Here is a 19,182-nt window from a genome sequence, read left to right as displayed (position 1 = left end):
CACTGCAGTCACCGACAAACTGTGGATTTTCAATGTCTGTGGAGGCCTGTTCAGCTTTGGCACAGAGGTGGCCTTTGATTAAGGTCCCATTAGAAAAATGACACTTCAGACATTGCAGCACTCCCTCATAACTGGCACTGAGGTTGTGAGTAGTCTGATGTTTTAGTTTGGAGACTTGCACTTACACCACTCTGACTGAGGGTGGAGAATGTTATTTACTGAACCATGGCTTATTCCTCAGGTGATAACCCCCGACTGGAAAGGTGTCAGCTCCGAGGTGTCAGGCAGGAGTAGGTAGCAGGAGGTCACTCCATTGCTGGGACCACTAAGACATATTTTACTTTATTAGCCTTCTCCTGGGGTCTGATGAAAGGTTTCAGAGTGTGAAGTTAGCTAGATATTGATTCTCATAAATACAATGTATTACTTTACTAAGATCAATACAGGGATTAGGGGGAGGGCTTGTGGGGGGGGGAAAACAGTCACCAAAAGCAAGGCAGCAGAAATTGGCTTTTGCCTCTCCTTATTGCACCAGTAATGTAGCAATTCATTCTGAATTGTCTTTCTGCTCTCTATCACTGTTACTGTAGAAAGGAATCAGGGAGTGCTGGCATGACGAGTGAAATCCTAGCAGCTCGATCAATCTTTAAGAGGCTATCTTCAGCACAACTCTCCTGTACCCTTCCCTTTCTCCATTCCCACTCCTCCCTCCCTCCCTGGACCACAGGCTTTCCAGTTTTGCTACCTCACCCCATTCAACATGAGCCTGCAGTTAATTTCCATCCTAAAGTGTCTGGAGCTATAACTGTCAGAATTATACAACAAAGAAAAATTTGTATTTACACTGCATCTTTAACGTAGAAAAATGCCCCAAGAAACTTCACCACAGTGATTATTAAACGAGTTTGATGCTGAAACAGAGAAGATATTATAACAGATCATGAAAAGCTTGGTCAAAGAAGCAGGTTTTAAGGCAGTCCTTCCCAAACTCTTCCCCCCCCCCCCACTGTGACTCCATTTCGAGGTCAGAAAATGACTGTGGTCCCTCAGAGAGATCAAGGTGCGAGGGGGGAGAGAAGCTGCGAGAACGGGGGCCTATTACAGCTGGATCATAGTTGTTGTAATACAGAAAGAGAGCCACAGCTTGAGATCCCAGATTCTCAGCTCATTAGGATCCCAATCGTCACTTTGGAAAGACCTGTAGACCTACGTTAAGGAGCATCTTAAAGAAGAAGGGAGAGGTTTAAGGAGGGAATGCCAGAGCTTGGGGCCCAGGCCGATGCAGGCACAGCCACTGATCAGAGTCACAGAGTTATATAGCACGGAAACAGACCCTTCGGTCCAACTCACCCGCACTAACCAGATATCCTAAACTGATCTAGTTTCATTTGCCAGCATTTGGACCAAATCCCTCCTAACCTTTCCCATTCATAAACCCATCCAGGTGCCTTTTCAATGCTGTAACTGTACCAGCAGTTGTGGGCGGCACGGTGGCACAGTGGTTAGCATTGTTGCCTCACAGCGCCTGAGACCTGGGTTCAATTCCCGACTCAGGCGACAGACTGTGTGGAGTTTGCACGTTCTCCCAGTGTCTGCGTGGGTTCCTCCGGGTGCTCCGGTTTCCTCCCACAGTCCAAAGATGTGCGGGTCAGGTGAATTGGCCATGCTAAATTGCCCGTAGTGTTAGGTAAGGGGTAAATGTAGGGGTATGAGTGGGTTGCGCTTCGGCGGGTCGGTGTGGACTTGTTGGGCCGAAGGGCCTGTTTCCACACTGTAAATCTAATCTAATCTAATCAGCCTCCATCACTCCCTCTGGCAGCTCAGTCCAAAAACACACCACCCATCGGTTTGCCTCTCAGGTCCTTTTTAAATCTTTCCCCTCTCACCTTAACCCTACACCGTCTAGTTTTGGCTCCCCTACCCTTGGAAAAAGATCTTGGTTAGTCACTCTTACCATTCCCATCATGATTTTATAAACCTCGATAAAGTCACCCTCAGCCTCCATGCTCCGTGGAAAATATCCCCAGCCTATTCAGCCTCTCCTTGTAACTCAAACCTTTAATTCCAGCAACATCCTTATAAATTTTTTCTGCATTCTCATAAGTTTAACAACATTGTTCCTATATCAGGGAAAGCAGAATTTTGCACAGTACTCTATAGGGAGCCTAATCAATGTCCTGTACAGCGCAATGTGACCTCCCAACTCCTATACTCAGTACACTGACCAATGAAAGTAAATATGCCAAATGCCTTCTTCACTAGCCTGTCTAACTATCACTCTACTTTCAAGGAACTATGCACCTCTGGGTCTCTTTGTTCAGCAACACTCCCATTAACTGTACAAGTCCTGCCCTAATTTGTCTTACCAAAATGCAATACTTCACATTTATCTGAATTAAATGTCATCTGCCACTCCTCAGCCCTTTGGCCCATCTGATCAAGGTCTTGCTACATTCTGAGGTAACCTTCTTCATTGTTCATAACACCACCTATTTTGGTGTCATCTGCAAATTTACTAAACATTTCCCCTATATTCACATCCAAATCATTTTTATAAATAATAAACAGCAGTGGACACAGTACTGATCCTTGCAGCACACTGCTGGTCACAGGCCTCCAGTCCGAAAAACAACACTCTACCACCTTGACGGATCAATTAAGATTTGGGAGCTTGCTGCAGATGATAATTGGAATTAGACAGGTATTTCAGAGGCATGTAAGGTGGAGGAACCGACAGAAGGAAGGAAGATGGGACAGAGTAATGACTATTTTTTGATTGTAGACTGAGATGGGAAAATGACCTCTATAAAAACCAAAAATTGTGGAAAGGATTACTGGACTTTGTAAAAGCGAGTTACCTGGCACTCATTATAAGTGCTGTTTACATTGGTGTTTGTTCAACTAGTCTGGGAGGACTTCCCCCTCCATTCTCCATATTCCTTGATTTTTGCCAAGGCCAAAAACCCATTGATCTTTGATTTGAAAAACTCACCAACCGAGTATCTACACTCTTTCAAGGATTTACTGCCCTTTTGAGAGATAGGATTCCCCTCCAGATCAGTCCTAAATGATTACCCCCTCAGCCTGAGACTATATCCTTAATTCAAAACACTCTAGACAGGTCAAACAGCCTCTCAGCATCCATCCTACTGCAGTCCATGTGCTGAGGTTAGACCCACAATGCTGTTAGGAATGGAGTTTCAAGATTATGACCCAGCAATACTGAAGGAACAGTGATGTATATCCAAGTGCGGATGGTGAATGGCTTGAAGTGGAACTTGCAGGTGTTGGTGTTTTCATATACCTGCTGCCCTTGTCCTTCTACATGTTAGAAGTCATGATTTTTGAAAGTACTGTCTAAGGAGTGTTGATGCAGTGCTACAATGCATCTTGTAATAACATACACTGCTGCTATTGTTCACTGGAATATGTCTATGGACAGTTCTGTAAAATCCAGAGCAAAGAAACATTTTGACTGATTGGTCTACTTGGCATTTATGTTCTTCCCCTCACATCTTCAGAACTGGCATCCCTGAGCAAAATGGCAATAATAAGTGTCATGTCTCAATACATCTTGATGGTCAATAGAGGGATAGAGAGACAGAAAAAGAGTGCTGTGTAGTCAAGTCATGTGCAAACAAAGAGGCAGCTGTGTCTTTAAATGGTCGATATGGCCTGCTTAAGGCAGAAAGCAAATTTCCCCCCAAATTTGATTAGGTTCCTACAGCCTCTCCAGAAACCTGCCCAATAAATGTGAGCAGACACCACCTGTGTCAGATTCGTGCCCGGCCCATTCATCAAGTTTTAGCCAATTAACACAGGCCTGTTAGTTTGAACCATTTACAGCTGGTTTTTGTGGGGGGAGAAACAGAAAGACAGTGATTGATGGAGGGGCCTACAAATAGAATAAAAGACAGACAAAAGAAAAGGCATGTGTTGCCTGGTGTCGCTGGACAAGAGAGAGAAAAACTGGGACAGGGGGATTTGTTCACTGGGGGTTTAATCCATGTCACTTCAGGCAGACCTCGTCTGTCATGTGCTCCAGTCAAAATCTTATTAAGTAGAATGTGACCAGGCTCCTTCATTGTTACTGAACCAATTTGTTGTTGGAGGTAAACACAGGGGTGGGGTGGTGTTTCTTTCTCCAGTCCTTTCTGTCAGAATGTGAGTGACTTAAATTGGAGAGAACAGATGGACTTAAACATTCCTTTAACATTTTACACAGAATTACACAACAGAGAAAGAGGCCACTCAGCCCCAGGACAGAGATCAGGAGAAATTATTTCTCTTTCAGTTGTTAGTTTAAGAAATTCTCTTCCCCACAGAGTAGTGGAGGTAGGGTCATTGAATGTTTTAAAGCAGACTTAGACAGATACTGTACTGCTATCAGAATCCAAGGGGTTGGAGAAAAGACAGAAAAATTGAGCTAAAGCCACAGTCAGATCACCTTGAATAAAAGGGAGGGAGAAAGGGGCAGAGTGGCCTAATCCAGCACCAGTTTTCATGCTTGTATCATTCCACACAACATCCCTCCCACCATATTCCATCAAAACCTATTTTTCTATTTTTTTCTCTTTTGTTGATGGAGCTTTCCCTGAAATGCATCAGCTGCTGTCCTCAACCACTCTCTGTGGCAATGAGTCCAACATTCTCCCTCAGTCTCTGGGTAGTAAGCTTCTCCGGAAGTCCTGATTGGATTTAATAGAGTATCTCATATTGATGTGGAGAGACTTGAGGGATGGGAAGTGTACTGTTGCCTTACACCTCACAATCATGATGTGGAGGTGTCTATGTTGGACTGGGGCAGACAAGGTCAGAAGTCACCCGACACCAGGTTACAGTCTAACAGGTTTATTTGAGATCACAAGTTTTCAGAGCGCTGCTCCTTCATCAGGACTTCATGTGACAAAGGAGCAGTGATCCAAAAGTTTGTGATTTCAAATAAACCCATCAGACCATAACCTGGTCAAGAGCGTAGCGTTGGAAAAACACAGCAGGTTAGGCAGCATCTGAGGAGTCTCCTGCTCCTCGGATGCTGCTGATTCTCCTCCTCGAATGCTGCCTGACCTGGTGTACTTTCCCAGCACCACACTCTCGATTGATCTCCACCATCTGCAGTCCTCATTTTCTCCTAGACTATAACCTGGTGTCATGTGACTTCTGACTTTCCTCACATTCATTCCGACTCATGATATTAATACTGCATCACAGCATGCCATTTGAGAGGAGAAAGATCTCATACTACACCTTACTTTAGATCACTTGAAGCATACACTATGCTGGAAGCATGCTCCTATATTGTAAATTATGAGCGTAGTATTAGCCCAGACATTTAGATATGATTTAGATAGGAGTGTAATGTTTGCACAGAATGGTTAGTTGTAATAAACATCTGTTGGATTTCAGTACCACAATATACACCTCCAGTTTCTTATGTTAAGGGAGAAACCTAAGTTGGGCCGCATCAGATAAAACACCATGTTGCAGGCAAATTCAACACCTCATCTACATAGTTAGTAAAGGTTCACTATGTGGGGGTCTGATAGAATAGATGAGGGAAAAATGTTTATTAGCAATGAGCTTATTTTTAATCTCCAGTTCTGGACTGCTGCACAGAAATAATATTTGTTTGGGGCCACACTACTGAATCTATTCAAAAGTTTAAAGTCTCAAAGTGCCTCTTCCTGGGGCCCAGTTCCAAGGGTAATCATTAAATTTAGATTACTATCAGTCAAACAGTGAAAGATGATGTTGGTGCAATGAGGTGAGCATTGTATGTGAATCTACCAGCATTGGTAGTGGCTTACTGGGTATTGGTCTTGCCTCTGAATCAGGAAGTTGTGAGCCCCACCCACAGACTTGAACACAAACTGGCCTAACACTCTGCTTCAATACTGAGTTATCACTGAATTATTAAAGGTCAGAAATGATAAAGTGCTGCTCTGTTGGAGGGTCTGTACTGAAGGAGAGCTACACTATCAGAAACAAAAATAGAAATTGCTGGAAAATCTCAGCAGGTCTGGCAGCATCTGTGGAGAGAAATCAGAGTTAACATTTTGGGGCACTGACCCTTCCTCAGAACTGATGGTAGTTGGGAAAATGTTGGTTTATATGCAGATGATGCACTGTTGGAGGGTCATCGCTGAGGGAGCGCTGCACTGTTGGAAGGTCAGAACTGAGGGAGTGCCACACTGTTGGAGGGTCAATGCTGAGGGAGTGCCGCACTGTTGGAGGGTCAGTACTGAAGGAGTGCCGCACTGTTGGAGGGTCAGTACTGAAGGAGTGCCGCACTGTTGGAGGGTCAGTACTGAGGGAGTGCCGCACTGTTGGAGGGTCAGTACTGAGGGAGTGCCGCACTGTCACAGGGTCAATACTGAAGAGAGCTGCACCAAGCAAAGTGTATACTTCTGACCGAATTAAAATATTATTTAGTCTCTCAAGTGGATATAATGGTTTCAAGTATTGAATGATGTTTCAGAAGGTGAGGTAAGTTTTACTCACTCTGCCCATATAGCCTGACTCAGTCTGTGTGTGAATCAACTTAAGTTTCTGACGTACAGATCCTACTACACTGCTGCATTCCCACAACAGTGGTACTGGGAAAATCTGCCTGGGATTCCGAGGTTCAATTCTGGTTGAGTGGAAGAGTTGTGGTAAAGTACTGGGAAGCAATGCTTTGATACTGAATTGGTTTCACAGGTTCCCAAGTATAAACAAGGTGCCAGAGTGAGTGAGAAAAAGAGAGAGAGAGAAGAGAGAGAGAGCGCGAGAGAGAGAGATAGTGACAGAGGGTGAAGGCCTGGTAACTATAAATCTCAATGAGCCAGCAACAGTGGGAAGAAAAGAGAGTGAGTAGCGGTGGTGGCTGGGGTAGTGGGGGGGTGGGAGGAAGCAGTTGAAACTTCTTGGCAAAACCAGAATGAAGAATTGATTGAAATGCAGCAGAACACTTGTCTTTATTTTCCAAAAACACCATGCTTCAGGGCGATTTGAGAATGTTAAAATTGCTGGGACACAGGCTCCAGTTTGACGTGATTTACACTCATTCAGTTGACATGGCAAGGGGACTGCAGTATTGATGATGATGGGTGCTGAGGGACAACTGCAGCCTCAATGCAGTTCGCAGCTCCAGCAGCAGGAGCTATCAGGGTTCTTACTCATACTGCCCTGGAACTCCAGTTGCCGATGGCCCTCAGTCAAGCTGCAGGGAATACAATTCCATCATTGTCTGGCCTAATGGGTGCCACGGGAGAGTTGCAGAGCAGCATCCACTGACGGATCGCTCGGCTGTTGTTTCTAATATAGCTGTCATCCAGGCCCTCTTTCTCCTCTCTCTACCACCTCCCAGCCCCAACCTTTGATTTCCACAGCGTTTTGGAGACAGTTCACCTGACAGTTTTCAGACCATACAGCTGAAGAAACGGCTGGAGATTACGCACAGACTCAAACTGTTTTCTTTTAACACTTCTACCAAACAGGATTCACTTAACAAGCCCCTTCCTTTACAAGGTATGCATTTACATCGAGTCACAGAGTCATCCAGTATGGAAACAGACCCTTCGGTCCAACCAGTCCATGCTGAACATAATCCCAAACCAGTCCCACCTGCCTGCTCCTAACCCATATCCCCCCAAACCTCTCCCTATTCATGAACTTATCCAAATGTTGTAATTGTGCCGACATCTCCCCACCTCCTCAGGAAGTTCATTCCACACATGAACCATCCTGTGTGTGAACAATTTGCCCCTCATGTCTTTTTTAACTCTCTCTTCTCTCACCTTAAAAATGTGCCCCCAAGTCTTGAAATCCCCCATCCGAGGGAAAAGACATCTACCATTAACTCTACATCCCTCATGATTTCATAAGCCTCTATAAGCTCGCCTCTCAATCTCCTACACTCCAGTGTAAAAAGTCCCAGCCGATCCAACCCTTCATAGATCTAAGAACTGTTTAATTACTTTGCGTGTACTCTGCTATATTTGTCTGCACTGTCCCAAAATCACCTCCGTTCCCTCACTCTCCCACTTGTGTCTCGTTCTACTGTCTTGATTGAGCCACTTATCATTCAAAAATCTATCTAGTTTAGCCTTGAATACATTCATTAGCTCAGCCTGCACTGCTCACTGGAGATCAGAATTCCAGATTAAACATACTCTAGGGAAAAAAATATTTCTCTTCCTCTCTGTCCTCAACAGGTGAACCTTGGTTTAATAATAGTACTGAAGACTCCGGAATTAGCTGAGAAATAGCAGAATTAGCCAAGTTCCTGATCAAGCTGTTCCAGTCAACTGCAACACTGATGTTTACCTGAGAGTATGGAAGGTTGCTCAAGTATGTCCTGTGCACAAAAAACAGGACAAATACCACCTAGCCAATTACTGCCCCATCAGTCTGCTCTCAATCATCAATAGGGTGGCAAAAGGGGATGTCAACAATGCTATCAAACAGTACTTGCAAATGACTCAACAATCCAGTGACATTTAATTTGTGTTCCTCAAGGGCCCCCTTGCCCAACCCCATTAAAACGCTGCTTCAAACTTGGACAAAACAGCTGAAATCCACGGCTGAGTCCAGAGTGATTGCATTTGACATACAGACTGCATTTCATTGACTATGGCATCAAGAAGCCCAAGCAAGACTGCAGTTAATGAAAATTTGGGGTGAAGAGTCATACCCAGCACATAGGAAGATAATAGTGGTTGTTGAAGCATTCACAACATCTCTGCAAGGTAGTGTCCCAGGCCCAACCATCTTCAGTTACTTCATCAATGACCTTCCGTCCATCATGAGATCATAAGCAACGTTGTCTCTAAGCTGTACATTCTGGAGGTCTGTGCATGCAGATTAATGTGTCAGCACATTCATGTCCGGTACAAACACCTCAGAAATTCATGCAGCAGCTGGAGAAATCAGGGTCAACATTGCTTTAAAGTAGGATGTTTGCTTATGATAGCACAACATTCAGCATCATTCATGAATCCTCAGTTGCTGAAGCAGTCGGAGTTGAAATGCATGAAGACTGCACAACATCCAGTCTTGTGCTGGTAAGTGGCAAGTGACATCACTACACAAGTACCAGGCAATGACCATCTCCAACAAGAGAGAATCTAACCATTGTGCTTTGGCATTCAATGGGATTACTATCAATGAATCCACCATCCATGGGCATTACCATTGCCAAGTCCCCCACCATCAACACCCTTGAGGTGATCATTGCCAAAAACTGAACTGGACTAGCCATGTAAATAGTGGCTAAAAGAACAAGTTAGAAGCTAGGAAGTCAGCTCTTCACCTCCTGTCTTCTCATTTCTGTTCACCATTTAAAAGGCACAATTTAGCAGTTTGACGGCATATTCTTCGTTTGCCTGGATGACTGCAGCGCCAATAATGATCAAAATTCACTGCCATCCAGGACAAAGCAGCTGCTTGGTTGACTCGCTATCCACAAGCTTCAACATGAACTGCCTTCAGCAGTGTCTACAAGGCATACCAGAACAACTTATCAAGGCTTTCCACACAGTACACTCAAAATCTGGAACCACCCAGTAGGACAGCAGCAGCAGATACGTGCAAACACCACCAACACCAAGTTCCTCTCCAAGCCACTTACTTGGAAACACATTGCTGTTCCTTCATTGTCACTGGTTCAAAATCCTCAAAACTCCATCCCTAATGTTTATGGAATTCCCAACATCCCAAGGAGTGCAACAGTTCAACCAGCTCACCATCAACTTCTCAAGGGCAAGTCGGCATTAGCGTCTGACAGTGACCCAGAGCCCATTAATGAATGGAAACAATTTTTTAAAAAAAGATTCCACAAAATCACCTGTCATTCTCCTTCACCCAAGAGAGTCTGAGACCAACTCCTCAGTCCTTCTTCATAGGGCCCTCCCACCAAATCTAGTCTCAATCTGATAACATTTGTTGCATGTCTATGGCAAGTAAATCCTATGTGAGACAAGGAAACCAAAACTGAACACAATAATCCCGGTATGGTGTCACCAAAGGTATTTGCTATAAGACTTTATTAGTCCTGCAACCAAGTTCAAACCTGAAAGCATGGTCTTCCACAGAACAGCACATTGTAAATCTTGTTATTTAATCATTATTCTAGCCAGGCCTGCCTGAGGGTTTTTATTTCAAAACAGGAAAATACCTTTCTTTCCTCTTTAAGCTGATTTGATATTTGATTGAATTACTCTGAAATAGCTTGTTCTATTTTTATCAGAAAGACAAAGGGACAGAATAGGAGATGGCTATTTGACCATTCTATCCATCGATCCTGGTGCCCAGGTCAAACCACACCTACGCTGCTTATGCATAGAATTGTTGGGTGAGCTCCTTTCAGTGCAATCCCCACTGCCCGTCACTAAATGGCTGAATTGTACAATAGATGCCTCTGTATTCATTTAGCATCAATGGATGTTACTCTGCCAGGACAAGGACAACACAGGGTTAGATAGAAAAGAAAGCTTCCTGCACACTGTCCCATCAAACACTCCCATTACAAGTGGGGTTAGATACAGAGTAAAAGTCCTCACTACACTGTTCTTGTCAAACTGTTCTCGTGTAGCATGGGTTTAGATACAGAGTGACGCTCACTCCACAGTATCTCCATGAAACACTCCCAGGACTCCCGGACAGAGGATAAGGCCAGAGACAGAGTAAAGTTACCCTTTTCATCCACATTATATTCCATTGTTGCCACAAGATTGGAAAAGGAGTACAGTATATCTTCATCGCAGCTGGCCTCGGAGTGCTAGATTGACAAACAACTTTCAAGAATCTATCAGGCTGATGCCTCTTGGCACCTGTGCTGAGATGAACCAAATGCACATCATAAACTCTACAGCCATCAAGGAGGGAGGCATCAATCCCTCTGCCCTGGCCAGATCTGACCCAGCTATTCCATAAAATCTGAGGCACACTGAATATTTTGCAATGTGGCTCCCTGCAACACAAACCCTGCACGAACAGCTCAAAACTATTCAACCATATAGCATTTAATACAGGTGCAGACGTCCAATATATTTCTGTTAATTATTCACACTTGTTAGTCTTCTCACTTCAGATTCCAAGAAGCAATTCCAATTCACACATTATAAATCACAATATAAAATTCACAAATATCTAACATTGTTGAATGCTGTTTGGAAAAAAAAATCAATTTGAGAAATCTACTCAGATGCAAAAGAAATGAATGATTTGCAGTGGTTTTAACCATAAGAAATAGGAACAGGAGTGGGCCATTCAGCCCCTCAAGCCTGCTACCCCGTTCAATAGGATCATGGCTGATCCCACATTCCTCACATCCACTTTCCTGCCCTTTGGTAATCCTTGGATTTCCAGACTGATCAAGAATCTCTCTCAGCCTTAAATATCCACAAGGACTCTGTCCCCACAGCTCTCTGTGACGAGGAGTTCCAAAGACTCTCAAACCTCTCCAGCTCAGTCTGAAATTGGTGCCCCTTTATTCTGAGACTGTGCCCTCTGGTCCTAGACCCTCCCATGAGGGGAAACATCCTCTCAGCATTGACCCACTCAAGCCCCTTAAGAATCCTGGATGTTTCAATGGGATCCCCTCTCATTCTTCTAGACTCCAGGGAGTAGAGTCCCAACCTGTTTCACCTTTGTTCAGAAAACAATCCCTCCCCATCCCAGGGACCATCCTAGTGAACCTTCTCTCAACTGCCTCCAATGAAATGATATCTTTCCTTAAATAAGGGATGGGAACAGCTCACAGTGCTCCATCAGTGACCTCCCCAACACCTTGTACAGTTGCAGTAAGACCTCCCTACTCTTATATTCCAACCTCCTTGAAATAAGGGCCAACATTCCATGACCCTTCCCGATTCCCTGCTAACCCAGTGTGCTAGTTTCTGTGTTTTGTGTACAAGTCCCCCAGGCACTTTGTGTTTCAGCTTTCTGCAGGTTTTCTTCCATTTAAATAATATTTGTAATAATAACATCTTTCTCTGAACTGCATAGAAAGATATTTGCTGACGAGTTCAGGGCCATTGGGAGCACGTGTACCACACTATTTCATTTTTTAATTGTGGACGAAAGAGGGGCTTCATTTGAGGCACGATTGCAACCAGCTGGAAATGCAGCAGCATAGTGTTTTAATAAAAACTCTATTCAGTCCTTTCAAAAGGATCAGGATACAATGCCCACCCTAGAAGGTGCAGAGGATGATTATGGGCAGTATCACATCACTGTATCCCATGGCCACCAAGCAAGTTCCAGTCACCAACATCATCCATTTCCTGGAAACCAATCTGCCAGAAGTGATAATAGTTCATGACATCTACATACAGAATGAGTAGAGAAGGCAGAATATATTTAGGAGGGAGTGTCAGTGGAGAAAATAGGGAGAAACTGGTCTCTCTGTCAGGAGACATCATAACCAGAGGACAGACATCTAAGATCATTGCCAGAAGGACTAGAAGAGAAAAGAGGGGAATTTCTCTTCTCATGACACCCTGTTGTGATCTGGAATTTCCTTCCTAAATGGATGGCGGAAGTAGATTAAAAAGTAATTTTCAAAAGGAAATTAGACAAATATTAAAAGGAGAAGGACTTGCAGGAATGCAGGACCATGAGGAAAGAACAATGGGATGTGCATTGGTTTGAATTTAGCTTTTTCAAAAAGCTAAAACAGGCATCATGGTCTGAATGACGTTTCTTGGTGCTCCAAGATTCCACCATTGCACAATTTTCTGGTTTTTCATTTGGTGTAGGTTTCAGAAGCAGGAATGAGAAACTCACTCTGTAAAATCACAGCAGGGCTTTATGTAACAAAAGACTTGCCAATGACGACTGTGTAAATTAGGAGTACAGAGTGTGGCACTGGAAAAGCACAGCAGGTCAGGCAGCAACTGAGGAGCAGCAGAATCATCGATTTGGGCATAAGCCCTTCATCAGGAATGAGCCTCATTCCTGAAGAAGAGCTGATGCTTGAAATGTCGATTTCCCTGCTCCTCGGATGCTGCCTGACCTGCTATGTTTTTCCAGCACCACACCCTCGACTCTGATCTCCAAAATCTACAGTCGTCACGTTCGCCAGTATAAATTAGGAGTCTCACAACTCGCAATGCAGTAACCCCGGCCCCAACCAATAAAAGACACTCCCTCGATTTTTTTGTACATACCTGCTGCAACAGTTGCGATGGCTGTCTCCTGGCCAATGATATGTTCCTTCAGTCTCTGCTCCAAAGGAAACCGTCTACGTTCCTCTGCCTCTCGCTTCCTTTGCTCTTCCTGGTACTGTAAGCAAAAGACAAACATACAAAGACGCTGGTTAGGGGGTTAACACATTTGTGATGTCTTAACACATTCCTGGTGTTGCTGCAGGACTGATGTTTATTCACCATCCCTCACCTCCTTCACTTTTGGTGCAACTGAGTACTTTTAGTGATTGTTTCAAAAGGCACCAAAGTCATGGAAGGACTCAATCAGTAGATGTAGAGAAGATACTTCCACTTGTAAGAGAAGTGAATATTTTTTATTAATTCATGGAATGCCGGGGTCATTGGCTGGGCCAGCATTTATTGCCTGTCGCTAGTGGCCCCCCCCAGACAGTGGTGACTCACCACCATAATGTGTGCATGTGATTTCCCAGACAGGATGGTGAATAGCTTGGAAAGGAATTTGTAGGGAGTGGTGTTCCCATGTATCTGCTGCCCTTGTCCTTCTTGGTCATGGGTTTGCAAGGTCTTATCTAAGGAACCTTGATGAATTTCTGCAGGTGGTACACACTGCTGTTACTGAGCGTCAGTGATGGAGGGAGTGGATGTTTGTAGATCTGATGCTAATCAAGTGGGTTGCTGTGTGCTGGATGGTGTGAAGCTTCTTGAGTGTTGTCGGAGCTGAACTCATCCAGGGAAGAGGGGAGCATTCCATCACGCTCATAACATGTGCCTGTTAGACAGGGAACAGGCTCTGGGGAGAAGAGGTGAGTTACTTACTTCAGGATTCCTTGCCTCTAACCTCCCCTTGAAGCCCTTGTATTTATTTATGTGGCAGGCCCAGTTCAGGTTCTGGTGAAGGTAACTCCCAGGATGTTGACAGTGGGGGAAGTCAGTGACAGTAATGCTACTGAATGTCAAGGGATAATGGTTAGATTCTCTCTTGTTGAAGTTGATCATTGCGTGGCACTTGTGTGGCTGAAAGTTCCTTGCTGCTTTTCAGCCCAAGCCTGGAATATGTCCAGGTGTTGCTGCATTTGAACATACACTGTTTCAGTATCTGAGGATTCGCAATTGGTGCTGAACATTGTGAACTCATCAGCAAACATCCCTACTTCTGAAAGAAGGTCATTGATGAAGCAGCTGAAGATGGTTGGGCCCAGGATACTCTCCTGAGGAAATCCTGCAGAGATGTCCTGGAGCTGAGACGACTGGCCTTTAACAACCAGAACCATCCTCCTAAATGCTCAGTATGACTCCAACCAGCAGAGTTTTCCCTCTGATTCTCAAGGATTCCAGTTTTGCCACGGCTTCTTGATGCCCCACGCAACCAAATGTGTGGCCTTGATGTCAAGGGCTGTCCCTCTTCCCCTTACCTCTGGAATTCAGCTCTTTTGTCAGTGTTTGACCCAAGGCTGGAATGAGGGCTGGAGCTGAGTGACCCTGGGGGATCCCAAACTGGGAATCACTGAATAGGTAGTGGCTGAGCAGGTGCTGCTTGATAGCACTGTTGGTGACACCTTCCATCACTTTACTGACCATCAAGAGGAAACTGATGGGGTATAACTGAATTTGTCTTATTTTTTTGTGGACAGGACATACCTGGGACTGTCTTATGAGGACAGATTTGATAAGTTGGGCTTGCAGTCATTGGAATTTAAAAAATGAGATGAGGCAGATATAGTTTGCCCTTGTTGGGGATTCTAAGACCAGAATCTTGGAGCAAAGAATCACTCACTGAGACAGAATGAGGAGTTTTTATTTATCTCAAAGGGTACTGAATCTTTGAATTCTTTATACAGGTTCTTTATCTCTGAACAAGGATCAAATAATTTAAGGCTGAGGTGAGGAAGAATTCTTACTCAGAGATGGTGTGCCATTACAATGCTCTACTTGAAAGAGCTAGACAAACTGAGTTAATGAGTCTGTTCAAGTCTGAGAGCAACAGATTTCTACTTACATTAAGGGCGAAAGGGACCATGTAGTAAAATGACACTGAAATAGGTGAGCCACGGTCTGACTGAATGGCAGACCTAGCTCACGGGACTGAATGGTCTATTCGTGATGCATGCCCGAGATGTTGGTTAAATTCTCCTTTGTTAGAGTTGATCATTTCCTGGCATTTGTGTGGCTGAACGTTTCTTGCCACTTTTCAGCCTCCAACAAACACAACTATCTTCCTTTGTCCAGGAATGGCTCCAACCAATGGAGAGTTTTCCCCGATTCAGTTTTCTAGGATTCCTTGATGCCACAACTCGAGCAAACACTCTGGGGTGTCATTGTAAGTCACTCTCATCTCATCCGTGGAGTTCAGCTCTTTTTGTCCATGTTTTGGTTCAGGAGCTGAGTTTTCCCAAAAGAACCCAAATCAAGCATCTGTGAGCATGTCATTTCAAGTAAATGCTGTTTGACAGCAATATTGAAGGTATCTTCTCCCACATTGCTGATGAAAGTTGCTCATTGGGAACCAGATCCCCGAAACTGAGCAAAGTCCCTGAAAATCACTTCCTGAACTCAATAAATCTAATTTCATACCTATCACCCCATGTTGTCACCCAAAACCACAGTATCAGTGAGTGTCGGAGTGCAATAGAGAGTTAGATGCTAAATTAGATGCTAAGACAGTGAACAAGAGAGAGAGGAGTGATGGGTGAAAAAGAATGAGTGAGACAGCAGGGCAGAGAGTGTGGTAAAGTGAGAGTGAATGGGTGAGTGGATGTGTGAAGTGTCTGGCATGTCTGTAATACATCACAGAGAGGAATAATCTATTGATCTCAAGGTGATGAATAGGCACTTGGGTGAGATACCTGGTTGGTGGTCAGTATCTCAGAGTCTGACCTCGCATTAGAGTGTGGCACTTTCAAATGGACACACAGAGTGGGAAAGCAACAAGAATTGTACAGAAAATAATAACCCTGATTTTTATGGATTAAGGGAAGAATAAAACTGCCTTATTTATTTCATATTCTCTGATTAAATTATTCAAAATACCTCCAGCTTTACAACTTCATTTTTTTGAAAGTTTCTGAATATGTATTAAAAGCAGCAAAGCTGTCTGTTTAATATTTGAACATTTAATCTATTTGTTATTTAGTGTTGCACATTAAAGGATAAGAGTTTGTATCTGTGTGCATTGTGGAGGTCAAATGCAAATACGTGAATGCCAAAATATCAGGCAAATTAAAACCTTGTGCTGTGATCTGTAATTTTATATACACTGAGATATCTGGGTGTTAAAGAGATGTTTGGATGATGCATCTTGCGCCAGAAGGACCTGTATGTTTAGCCTGGCTCAGGTTCAGCATAAGCTGCTTTGTGAGTGTTCCTTTCACATGGGAGCTGTCACACAGTTATTGCCCCATTTGAAACCCTGCGAATGATGGATTCCATCAGTTTATCGAGTGTTTGTTTTGCAACTGCATCCATTTTCTTTTATATAAGAAATTTCATTTTGGGCAATTTATCATCAGTCACTTTCTAAAACATAATGAGAAAACTGCTATAGAGAGACGAGGCTGTTGCGTGTGTGTTTGTGAATGTATGTGCATGTCTATAAAACTTTTCCTGGCTCCTGGTGTTTTCAGGTTGCAAGCTGTTGAATTTCAGTGCTTTGACTGGCATGCCTACACTGGTTGAATTTTAGATGTGGTGAAATGGTAATGTCACTGGTGCAGTAATCAACACATACCGACTCCAGGTACACGGGTTCAAATCCCAGAAAGGTAGCTGGTCAAATTTAATTAATAAATCTAGAACTGAAAGTTATTCTTAGAAATGGTGACCGTGAAACTATCAGCAATTTTAGTACACACCTATCTGACTTTCTAATGCCCCTTGGGGAAGGACAACTGTCGTCTTTACACAATTCAGCTTACACGGGATCTCAGACCCACAGGAATGAGATTCATTATTACTTGCCCTCTGTAATGGCTGAGCAAACCATTTACTTCAAAGGCAATTAGGGATAGGCAACAAATGCTGGATTTACCAGTTACACCCAAATCCTATAAAAGAATTTTAAAAAACATGAATATGAAAACACATGCAAATAAATACATAGATGAAGGGTCATTTGGCAGATGCAAAAATCCTTCAGGTGATTTAGACAAGTTGAGTAAGTGGGCAAATGCATGACCAATGTAGTATAACATGGATAAGTGTGGAACTCTCCATCTGGCCAATTGAACAGAATGGCAGATTATAATCTAAATAATGAAAGATTGGGAAATGTTGATGTCCAAAGGGACCGTGATTTCCTTGTACATCAGTTACTGAAAGCGAGCATTAGTGGTGCAGCAAGCTGTTGGGAAGTCACACGACATGGTTCATTGCAAGAGAATTGGAGTACATGAGAAAAGAAGGCTTACTGCAACTGTACTGAGCCTTGCAGTGACCACAGCTAGGGGACTTTGTGTAATTTTGGTCTCTATGCTTAAGGAAAGATATACTTGTCAAAGGGAGAGTGCAGCAGTGGTTCATCAGGCTGATTCCTGGGATAGCAGGTTTGTCACATGAGGAGAGATTGGGTTGATGAGGCCTGTGTTCACTAGAGTTGAGAAGAATGAGAGAGGATCTCATTGAAATGTACATTCTGACAACACTAGCCAGTCTACATGCAGGGATGCTGTTTCCTTGGGCTATCTTGGTCCCAGGATTGTAAACATCACTTTGTTTTGGACTGTGGACTAAATAAAATGGGAAAAGATACCACTTTAAAGAAATTGTGGAAGAAGATGGTTGCAATTGTTAAAAAATGAGCTGCTGGAACACATTGAGAGTTGTAACTACAATGGTGCCTTATTGAAGTCGTTGAGGGGCAATTTTAGATGGAATGGCACTATCTGTGTCTGTTTGGATAGTGACAAATTATCTGCTTTTGATAAAACAAAGAATTGAGAATGCTGAACATCTGAAACAAAACAGAAATTCCTAGAGAAACTCAAAGTCTGTCAGCATTTTTGGGAAGAAAGCAGAGTTAATGTTTTGAGTCGACTGACCTTTCTCCAGAACACAGATAGTTTTATGAATGGTTTTTCTAACAGGACCGGTTGTTGTGGGCTCAGATGGGTACAGCATAGTAACAACAGCTTGATGGGATCCTGGTCAACCTGTGTGTCTAATCAATAAGTAAAACCTTCCAGACTACAAAGGAAAGCAACTAAATTACACTCTCTCTCTTCGGTATGGAGAAGTGACACAAAATCACCTGGTAGCTATACTCACTCACCATATCTCTATAACGTGTTCTTTCTGTAAATTTCCTTCTTAAAGGAAAAAATCAGAAAAATGACCTTGAGGCACCAAAAAGGCAAATGAAAGACTGAAACTTGGTGCACCCCCATCATGCCGTTACCAAAGACACAAGCAGTTGAGAAAAAGCCAAAAGGACACAGTTCACTTACAAGCAGCAGCCTGCCATTCTCTGTATGGTATGATGCTAAGGGCACAATTGTGTCTCAGTCATCACCACCACGATCCCAGGACAGACCCAGCAGAGGGGCAGTTGGAAAGTATTTCCCCTAGATGTCCTCAGCATCGACTCTGAACCCATGAAATCTCATAGCACCCGGTCAAACATGCGCAAGAAAACCTCCTGCTGATTACTATGTATTGTCCTCCCTCGGCTGATGTATCAGTACTTCTCCACGTTGAATGCCACTTAGGGGAAGGACTGAGGGGGACAAGGGCTCAAAATTTGGGAGAAGTGAATGCCTAGTGGTATTATCACTGGGCTATTAATCTAGAGACCTAGGTAATGTACTGGAGACCTGGGTTTGAATCCTGCCTTGGCAGATTGGGGAATTTGAATTCAATAGAAACCCTTGTCGATTGGTGTAAAAATTCATTTGATTCACTAATGTCGTTTAGAGGATGAAATCTTTGGTCTACATGTGACTCCAGGCTCACAGCAAAGTGGTTGATTCTGGGCAATAAAGGGGTGGGCAATAAACACTGGCCTAGCCAGCAATGTCCCCAACCTGTAAATGAATATATT

General features: G+C 43.6%; 1 protein-coding gene across 3 annotated transcripts in view; it reads right to left on the bottom strand.

Annotated features, from left to right (window-relative positions):
* The window catches only part of clpb (ClpB family mitochondrial disaggregase), a 134,861-nt gene that overhangs the window by 49,924 nt on the left and 65,755 nt on the right, over positions 1-19,182 (bottom strand). For all 3 annotated transcript variants that reach the window (XR_009644810.1, XM_060826352.1, XM_060826351.1), the window contains exon 7: positions 13,152-13,266. Coding sequence is in view for 2 of the 3 variants with exons in the window: in XM_060826352.1 (XP_060682335.1) it covers positions 13,152-13,266 (115 nt within the window). In the remaining variant the exon portion in view is untranslated. The remainder of the gene's footprint in view (positions 1-13,151; positions 13,267-19,182) is intronic.

Source organism: Hemiscyllium ocellatum, chromosome 6 (assembly GCF_020745735.1).
Source record: "Hemiscyllium ocellatum isolate sHemOce1 chromosome 6, sHemOce1.pat.X.cur, whole genome shotgun sequence".
In the NCBI taxonomy this organism is placed as follows: domain Eukaryota; kingdom Metazoa; phylum Chordata; class Chondrichthyes; order Orectolobiformes; family Hemiscylliidae; genus Hemiscyllium; species Hemiscyllium ocellatum.
This window is presented reverse-complemented; position numbering and strand designations above follow the sequence as displayed.